The sequence below is a fragment of the Juglans microcarpa x Juglans regia genome, chromosome 3D, assembly GCF_004785595.1.
Source record: "Juglans microcarpa x Juglans regia isolate MS1-56 chromosome 3D, Jm3101_v1.0, whole genome shotgun sequence".
NCBI lineage: Eukaryota > Viridiplantae > Streptophyta > Magnoliopsida > Fagales > Juglandaceae > Juglans > Juglans microcarpa x Juglans regia.
Genome location: NC_054598.1, coordinates 30,953,699 through 30,963,596, shown reverse-complemented (window position 1 = coordinate 30,963,596; position 9,898 = coordinate 30,953,699). Strand labels below are relative to the sequence as shown.

At 33.7% G+C, this 9,898-nt stretch overlaps 1 protein-coding gene across 1 annotated transcript; it reads right to left on the bottom strand.

Annotated features, from left to right (window-relative positions):
- Positions 1-1,318: 1,318 nt before the first annotated feature.
- Positions 1,319-4,657, bottom strand: LOC121255809. The gene is made up of 6 exons (XM_041156338.1): positions 4,019-4,657; positions 3,426-3,588; positions 3,049-3,225; positions 2,862-2,945; positions 2,203-2,284; positions 1,319-1,977 (listed from the first exon to the last, which is right to left on the bottom strand). The coding sequence occupies exons 1-6, from the start codon at positions 4,303-4,305 to the stop codon at positions 1,538-1,540; spliced, it is 1,233 nt and encodes a 410-aa protein (XP_041012272.1). The 5' UTR covers positions 4,306-4,657; the 3' UTR covers positions 1,319-1,537.
- Between the last annotated feature and the right edge of the window lie 5,241 nt (positions 4,658-9,898).

The following is a 9,898-nucleotide window of genomic DNA, read 5'->3' as shown; positions in this document are numbered from 1 at the left end:
TTTCTTGAACCCAAGTAAGCATATTTGGATTGAGCAACATTGTTATTTGTATTAGATTTCATCAACGCCATATAATCATATATTTGTAATATAATTTTAATATAACTTAAAATACAAAACATTTACGTACGAAACTAACTTCTTAATTATGATATAAATAAAATCTTAAATATATAAAAAGTACTATAAAAATGGCTTTAAAATCTTGTAAAAATTCTAAAACGTCTTAGCTCTAGGAAGAAATCATTGATTGATAGCAAGCTGATGACTTATTAATGAGTTGATTTGTAGTTTAATAAAGGGAAATTAATTGATTGATACCAAGTAGTGTAAATTAATAAAGGGGAAGGAGAGGTCGTGGTTTCTAATCCCTCAAAGAAGTTCATAGAAATAAAAAGATAGGTAGGTAGAAGTCGTGTATTTAATTGTTACGGATGATGTATATGTGCTGAAGAAAGATACAAAATGATTAAAATAAGTGAAATATATGTCTTTTAACATATTATAATGAGATTGTTGCTTAACAAATTTTTTAAAAAAAAAATACACTACTTAAAAGAACTATAAAAAAAATTAAACTATTAATAGTTTTTAATCCTTATAACACCTACTTGAATAATATAATGGATATTGAAAAAAATGGACTTACAACTAAAATATTTTACAATCGTGATGCATAATAAATGAGTATCCCATTAATTAGGGGTGGGCAGCGGGGCTCTACCTCCACATGGGCGGGGCGGATCCGCATGAAAGCTATCCACCCCGCATCTGACCTCCTAGCGAAGATAACATCGAGAAGATAGAAATCTACAAGAATATATATGAAAGCATTAGGCCCTAATATGAAAGCTCTCGAGGGTGCCATGCCTTCAGGCGCTGTTTATGTGACAGCAGCTGCTGTTATTAAATTCAGTCATCACTCAAGATGAGGAAAGCAAGATTTGAGATAAGAGATATAGCTGCTCATATTAATATATATAATAAAGAGTTTCGTACTTATAATATGGCACTTTCAAGTACAAAACTGAGATGTTATATACTCATTTGTGACAACACTATAAAAAGCTGTGAACCATCTGTCCAGACAATCACAAGCATGGTCCTCAGGTTGCTTCCAACACTGCGTTGAATTTAGTAATTTTAAGAGATCCCCTTCAAGTTAAGATAGTAGAAAGCATTTCGTGCAACATGGTATAAGTTTTATTTAACTGCTGCATGTTGAAAAAGTTCATATGAAGATGAACAGCAATGAAAATACTTGTAAGGAGCATCTGTATGAACCCCTAACTAGCCACAATTGGCAACCTGTTATTCTAAGGAAAATTTCTGCTTTTAGCTATATACAGTGATACAAGTAGCCACATATTCCAATATAAATAAGTACAACAAAAAAAGAGCTATAAGATACAACCTTTTTATCCTTTCTGGAAGTGTTTGCTAGACAGAATTCTGATAGATGGTCTCCCTCAATCAGGATGAAGGATACAAGATATGAGTTACATTTCACATTCTTGTATAGATTATAGAACTTCGCTTACGATCCGTTTCCTGAATTTGCAAACCTTCTGGCCACACCAAATATAATTGTCTTAGTCAATAGTCCCCGATCAAGACTACAAGCAAGTACAACAGCCCCACCAAAAATGAGGAGCTTCGATATATTCCTCCCCAATGGTTTGTCAGATGTAGATGCTATCTGCGTCTCCGACAAATTGTCAATCCCTCCAAATGATCTCAGGTCCTTTGAACTTATTTTGGAGTTGATCTGGGCCATAAATGCAGGTCGAGAAAGAGTTGCACCTGATGCTCTTGCTTTTTGGTAGGCACGTAGACCAGGCTCAATCTTCTTGACAGTTCCCCACATTCCTTTCCGTACTCCAAGTTTTGCGATTTCCCATGGGATGCCCATATCTTCATAATGAAACAACATCACCTCACAAGCAGTCAGCTGGTGATCACCCCTTTTCGATTCCACTGTTTTAGAACATTAGAATGCAACTTGGTTAAAAACAAATCTGCATGCGAGTCTAGGATTTTGTCAAATTCATAATGCATACGCAAAACAAATTAAAAAAGACATTCATGGTATCTCAAACCTCGGGATTGGTTACAAATTTGGTTCTGATCCAGCTGGGTATGTGAGTTAAATTACCAAGAAAAAACTATTCAATTGAGTGCAAGTAAAGAAACATGATTTACCAGCTCGAATGCACCAACTTGAGTAATAAAGGTCAACGCGTCTCGGTTTGTCACACCTTGGGACAGAAGGACAAGGTACTCCCTGAGACATGGAAAGGAAAACGGCAATATTTTTTTAGTTTCATTTCCAATCAACAGAGAGAGTGAAAGTGGAAATTACGTAACATTTTTGTTGGATATCAATACATGCCCTTTTCCTTGTTCCTCTTTTGCTTCAAGAGGTTTCTAAGATCTAAACATTCATCTCTTCTTGCTCTGGCAACATCTCATTCATTTCCACTCCGTTTTCCACATCTCATTCATTCATTCTACCCTGAAACTACTATTATAATAACTGTCCCATGGTGATACTTGGACATATCTCATATTGATCCTCTCACATGAATTAATAGTTTAAACCTAACTCTGCCACTGGTATAACACCCCAATAGCATATTCCAAGCACCATCTAATCCCATAACAATAAATCCCTTAGTATATCGATACCTGGTTAAGCCCGGATAGAATATTAGCAACTGAATACAAGTCCGCCTAATCAAGACATGAGTCCCTAAGAGATAAGTGGGATAGTTCCTGCTTAAGCACACATGTTTCATGTTTCTGCTGTCATCATTGTACATAATTCAAATCACGTTCAAAATAGAGTTCCATTCCCATACCTTGGTCACGCAGTAATATGATCTTCCCGATTCCCATATTCTACGACCAATTATGTATTCCCTATCTTTACAGAAGAAAGGAAACTGTACCACAAATCATTGACAAAGATAAGCATGTGTGATCAAGGAGATCTATCAGTAAAAAACTATAGAAAATCAATTGATCAATATGATTAAGAGGTCTCACCTTCCGTATCCATTGCACTATCATGATTCCAGTGATCGGGCACTCTTCTATAATTGTAGAAGATGCAAGCATGTCATCCCAATTTGATCGGAACTCATCATCCCAGAAAAAGTCTCTAACTATCTCTGGTGTGGCATCCTCAAAGATAGAGCTGCTACGATATTGTGGAGGACCTTGCTAACCCAATAAAACAAAAACCAATCACACAAAAGGTCTACTGAAAAAATTAGATAGTTCTACAGGAGAAAGAGAAGCTTTTGACACAATCTAATGTAGCTATAGTGCAAGACCAAATATTCGAGTTAAAGTAATCTCGTTCACATTCCACTTAGTTGGTCTAAGGAAATCTTTTAAACAAAACAAAAGGTATCCCCCACCTTGGGATCTCTTTGCCATGCTTTATAGCTCATACTTGGGGTGGAACGATCCATCATTTGTATCCAAGGAGGACCTCCATCTTTCATCTCCACAAGCTGACATAAATGTTCTAAATCCTCCTCAGTCACTACATTGGCCTTTTCTTCGTGTAGCTGTGACATACTAAACAAGTATAATCAACCAGTGAGATATCTGTTTCAAATCAAACACTCTCTCTCTCTCTCTCTCTCTCTCTCTCACACACACACACACACACACAAACAGACAAACAAAGAACACAATTACGTATAATCCTTTGAAAAAATAATATAATGAAACACCTTGAATCGTAAACGCCTCCATGATCGTAAAGGGAATTCCGGTACAAATTGTGTTATCTTCAACTAGCCATTAGAAATTTAAGGATTTCGTGATAAGATAAAATTAGAAATCCGACGCACGCGATCAATTCCATCTAATTAAAAAAAAAAAAAAAAAAAGAGACTGATGAACGATAAGAGCAGCAAGAACCTGAACATGTAGTAACGAACTCAGAAACCAAATTGTAAGACAATCACAGAGAGAGAGAGAGAGGCTAATAAATCCCAAGTACCTGCAATCTTCATATTCAGAGGGGGATACAGAGGACCGATTACTATCCTTCCCATTATCCAAGTTCAAAGAGGGCGATGAACACGATGATAAATCAAAGGTATTTAAAACAGAACAGCTCAAATTTTCTCTTTCCATGGTTGCCCACTTGGGTTTCCATGCCCATCCAGCGAGAACTCCGATAACAAAGGCTACACATAAAGGACCCAGAAAAAACATCATTCCTGTCCATAGCCCCATCATTGTTGGTCTTTCCAAAACATCATACAAAGCATCGATCAAAGCCATAAAAATAGTTCAAAGTACTTCATCAGAAAAGAAGTTCAAAAAATAAAAGAAACAAAACCCTGAAAATTACGGGGAGGAATATAACTCTGCTAGTTGCAAGTACGAAGAAGTCGAAACAGAGCAAGGTTTGAGGATTAACCAAAGGGAAGCTACAGAAGGAAAAAGGAAAAGTTAAGACCCAGACAAATAATATACATAAATAAACAAACAACTTGGTGAAGACTCCAAAGATAAAGTTATGGAGAGTTTGTTTCTTATAATTCATTGGGGGATTGATTGGGACGTGAGAGGTGAGCAGAGGGTTTGAAGGGGAAAGGGCAGACTAGTCATAGGCTCTTGAAACATTTGTCGTTTGATGGCTTGGAAAGGTAACACCAATAGATAGTGATGTTTACAATTGGTGGAAGGAGAAGTTATCGAGGGAGCAAACAAACAAAGGTTACAAATATTGAACCAAAAAGATATGGAACTGCTGCAGGCAAAGATCGCACGGATCACTTGCTAGAAAATTAGAAATGCAGTGTAAATATAATTGGCAGCCAAGGATCCAGTTATAATGGCTGAGTATTCAAAAATTTTGTGAGATCTTACACCAGTTGTAAATATATATTTTTTAAAGTGGATTATAGTTGGCAGCCAAGGATCCAGAGTAATTTTTCTGAAAAGTTGTTTACATTTGGATGCAGAGCTAATTTCAGATGATTTGAGTTAATTTATAAATAGTAATATTTTATGAATCTTATTGAGATTTGTTTGACTGTAAATAGGTTAATATATGTATTTGAATATATGAAATAAGTTGAGATATGTTTAACCATTTTATGAAAATTTGAAAAAATAATAAATTTTTTCAATGATTGATTTAAAATGAGTTAAAATCACTTAGACAACCAAACTTAGTCATTTCATGACCAAAATCTTGCATTTTTTTATTTTTATTGATTTATTAGATTTAGGTTTTTATTTATGGAATTGTTTGGATACATTAGTATATTTTAAATTTTCAACTTTTTTTGTTTCTATATTAATGACGAGAAAGGTTACAAACTTTGCTGCCTGACCCAAAACAGGTATCCTTTGCTGATAATATTGTGCGTCAAAGCAAAAAGAAAAAGAATGCGTAAGAAAATTAAAAGATTAATAATTTTAATTAATATAGGAATTTAATTAAATATGTCATTTGTATTTAGTAATTTAATTACTAACTAATAATTTAAATGGATTGATCTAACCTGTATAACCCATTTAACAACTCATTTTGACCAATTTAATGTGAATGAGTTGAATTAACCTGCATAACCCATTTGACATTATTAATAAAATTTCACATAAAAATTAAAATTTATATTTATTAGTAACTACAGTATCTAAAAACAATAATAATAAGACTACATACTAACAAAAATATCAATATTTTTTAAAATTTTAACTTATAGTAAAACCAATATTACAAACCAACAATAACAAATATTAGCATAAGTCCATAATTATTATCGCAACAATAAAAACATAAGCATATATAGAAGCACTAATATTCCAACTTAACAATAATAAGATTGTAATTTTAAAATAAAATTTAAACGGGTTATTGCGGGGTGATTTTGGGTTAAACGGGTTGACTCGTTTATTAATCATACATTAACGGGTCAACCTGTTTTAACCCGAACTCATTTATATCAAACTCAAACTCGCTAATTTTGTATTGTGTTCGTATTAAATTTACAAATTATGTCATATATTGTCACCCTTATAAACGACTCATGTTGGATGCACCCAAACATTACTTATAACTCTCATTTCTTTTGCTATCATTTTCTTCTCGAGTATGAATCCACCAATACCATAACTATTTATCTCAAACATTTTCTATTATTTGTAGGGGTGTAATCGGTCCAGTTTAGTTCGGTTTTGGATAAATTTTAAAACTGAACTGATATGCACCGGTTTTAAAAATTTAAGAATCGATACGGACTGATTCCTCACAGAAATCGAAACTTTCTTGTTCTGTCCGATTTACCGTTTACACATGTGGCACTATATAATTTAAATACTAAATTTAATTGTTAGAATTTAGTATTTATTAGTAACAATTACTAATTCATTAATGTTTAATTAAACTAGTATAGTATAAGTAGTATCTAATTTATTAGTGAGATTAATAAACTTAAATAGTAAGATTAAAATAGTATAATTAGTGTTGAATTATACTAATATAAGTAGTGTCCGACTTATATCAAATATTATATTAATTTTATTTTATAAGATTAAAAGATTTGACTAATAAGATTATAATTTTATATTATATTAATTAACAATTTAGCATATAATATATATAATATAATATAAAAAAAATTAAAAATACATATATGGTCCAAATCGATTTAAACCAATTTTTAAAATATGAAAACTAGTATTACACATGTTTAGGACCGGTTTTGGGTCTTAAAGAACTAATATCACACCAGATTGGTTACAAACCGAATCAAACCCATTGATTCCGTCTGGTCCAGTCCGGGTCAATTGGTTTCCAATATTATTATTATTTTTTTATATCGCAAACAATTAAAGATGCAGCACTCTGTCTTTTTTTTTTTATTTATTTAAGGGTTTAACCACAAAATTGGTCCATGTGATTTATCTTAAGATTATCAAAAGCCTTTCGAAGAAACACTCTTAGAAGATGGCACAACAGCAACAATCGAACCAGTTATGTTCAGTGGTCCTCTAGTAGTACTAAGCAGCCATTTTTGTACTTCAAAATTCCCAACATGCAATAAAAGATGGCACAACGATAGACATTCCAACATGCACTTAACATGTTCGACAAAATTCCAATAAGCTAAGTACGGTGCAATTTAACGAAATGGTAGTGGATCGTTGCTCTGGTGAAACTTTACCATGGAGGAGCATTGTTTTGGGGGATGCATGCTGCGAGGAAGATGGATTTGTGCTTTCGGCATATGCACTTTTTTATAGAGGGAATGTGGCTACACGAAGTGATCCACGACGACACTCCACACCTCACTGTTTGCATTCAACAATTGATCACGGGTTGGGTACAAATGAAAAAGAAACTGGCAAATTTGATTGAAGTAAGAGCAGAGGGAGTAGGGGATTAGTTTGACCATGGGCTAGAGCTGAGTATAGCTGTTTATTTATCACACCGATTGTAGGGGATGCAGATACATTGTGTAAGCACGTTTCTTGTAGGAGCTTATCTAGCATGCCAGTCTATCCCTGTTCCCACTGTTCCGTAGCCGTAACGGGATTACTGTGTCGGCAACAATATCTATCATTCTATGCAATTCAATCACAGTATGGCTTGAGGTGGTCCAAAAATGATGAACACTTGGGTTGGTACGAGAGACAGGTCTGGCGTATACAATAACCGAGCCAAGCTTTAGTTTCATGAGGACATTTTTCTTGATTTTATGCGAGTCTGCTAGGGATAATGAGATTGGGAAGGAGATGGTTTTTAGGGAAAAAAGAAACAGAGAGAGATGGAACAACACGTAATAGAAAAAGTTACTTTTGTCAGTTGTGGGTCCCGTGAAGTTTAAAATTGAACTTCACTCAGTGAAGGCTCAGCTGTGTGTTTGGTTGAACGAAATTTAAAATTGAACTGCACTTAGATGCTTCCAACACCCAAACGAGCCTTTAAGCTTCAAATCTGCAAAATTCTAACAAAAACAGTCACCTTGACAGTGCCTGAAAGCTATTTGGCCTGTTAGTAGCCTATAATGACACTCGATCGTGATTACATCTTAATTTTGAGATTCGAACTTTACGACTTAAAATTAGGGTTTCAATCATATATCCAACCTTTTTGGATGAGTTCCTGTGAGAAAATCATTAGAGTTTTCATTTTTATATCGTGTCAAAAGGAAAAAGCGTTTTTCAAACTTCCACTAGAAAACTAGTCCTAGTGTTTTTGCAAAGAAAAATTCTTCTTATCAATCATTATTCATCATCATACACCCCACACCTTATGAAAAACACTCTCACATCCTATGAAAAATACCTCCACACTCTATGAAAAACATTCCTACACCCTATGAAAAAGCTATAGGTGTGGTGTGTATAATGTGAACAGTTGTTGATTTATAGCAAATATCTTTTACAAATCATACAAAATATGAAAAATAGTGAGACAAGTTCGACCAATAGAATTCTAGTAATTAGAGAAATCAACTTTGAAGATTGTTAGAGTTATAAATGTTTTGTAATCGAATTATTTGTAAGTAAATATTCAAATAATGTATTGGTTAAAGATTTCTTTAAAAGGTTTAAATTAATCATCTGGTTTATTATCAGATCTTGATTATTATGAATATGTAGATGCTATATGTGGTTGCTAACTTTTTTTTAAGAGGACGAGACCTCAATTTTATTGAAACCCTTAGTTATGGTGGAAGAATACCGTAGAAACAACCCTCAACCCTAGAAATATACAGTGGCGGACCCACGTTGTATTAACCCCCTCCCCCCCCCCCCCCCCCCCCCCCAACCCCTCGGCGGCCGAAAAAAAGAACTTTTTGAAATCATAAAATACCCCATAGATTTTATACATAATTTTACAAACATAGAAAATGTCCCCCCCAAAAAATTATAATCTCCATCTTTTCTCTAAAATTTTTTAAAATTTCAATATACCTAGAAATTTCTCTCTCCAATTTTTTTTATAGTCCCAATTTTTTTTTTAATTTCTATATATTATCTATTTTTAAGGATGTGGCTTCTCCAAAATTAAAATTAAAACTAAGTTTAGGAAAAATAATAAACTTATTACTATTTTTAATGATGTTTGCAGTCCAAGGATCATGTGCAAGTTTCGTCCACTCCCTTTAAAAAAAATAGATAAATTTAGGACTCACATGAAAAAAAAAAATTTATTTTTTAATAGCGGACCTTACTTTTTTTTCAAAGGGAATGCATAAAGTTTGCACACTCTAAAATTGTATTTAACATTACTCTTTATATAAATGTGTCACATAATAGAAAAATTAGCCCCTCTCGACACAATTGCTAGTTCTGCCACTGGAAATATACATATAAGAAAATTCAAAGCCTATTACTTATAACGTATCACTGGCAATTTTATCCTCTATAGTCTTAACAAACCTGTTATTTTCTTTAGGGCCAGCTCAAAATTTGTCTTATGTCCCTTCTTCTTTGACAAGGAAATTAATTAGCAACTTGATTTATTTCTCAGTAGATTTGTCGAACTACCATGTTCAAATCCTTTGCAGAATAAACAATTCTCTCACAATCCTCTTGCAATGTACATCACCCTGTCCATTCCACCAGCTAATTAACCAACAACTGGGAATTATCAGTTTCAACCACGACAGCATGGGATAAATTCGCAGACCATCAATCAGTGTCTAATTTGTCTCAGCCATTGTGTGGCTTATATTGAAGATCTATTATATACAAAACTCTTGATACAAAAATCTAGTCCAGTTTATCGAATTCATTCCTCAATGATTATTTAATATAGCGAAGGGGGTGTCACACACCTGTTCAACCCTCTAAGGTGTAATATCAGTGTTTTAAATTTCGTACCGTACCAGCCAGTACGGTCGAAATTTTT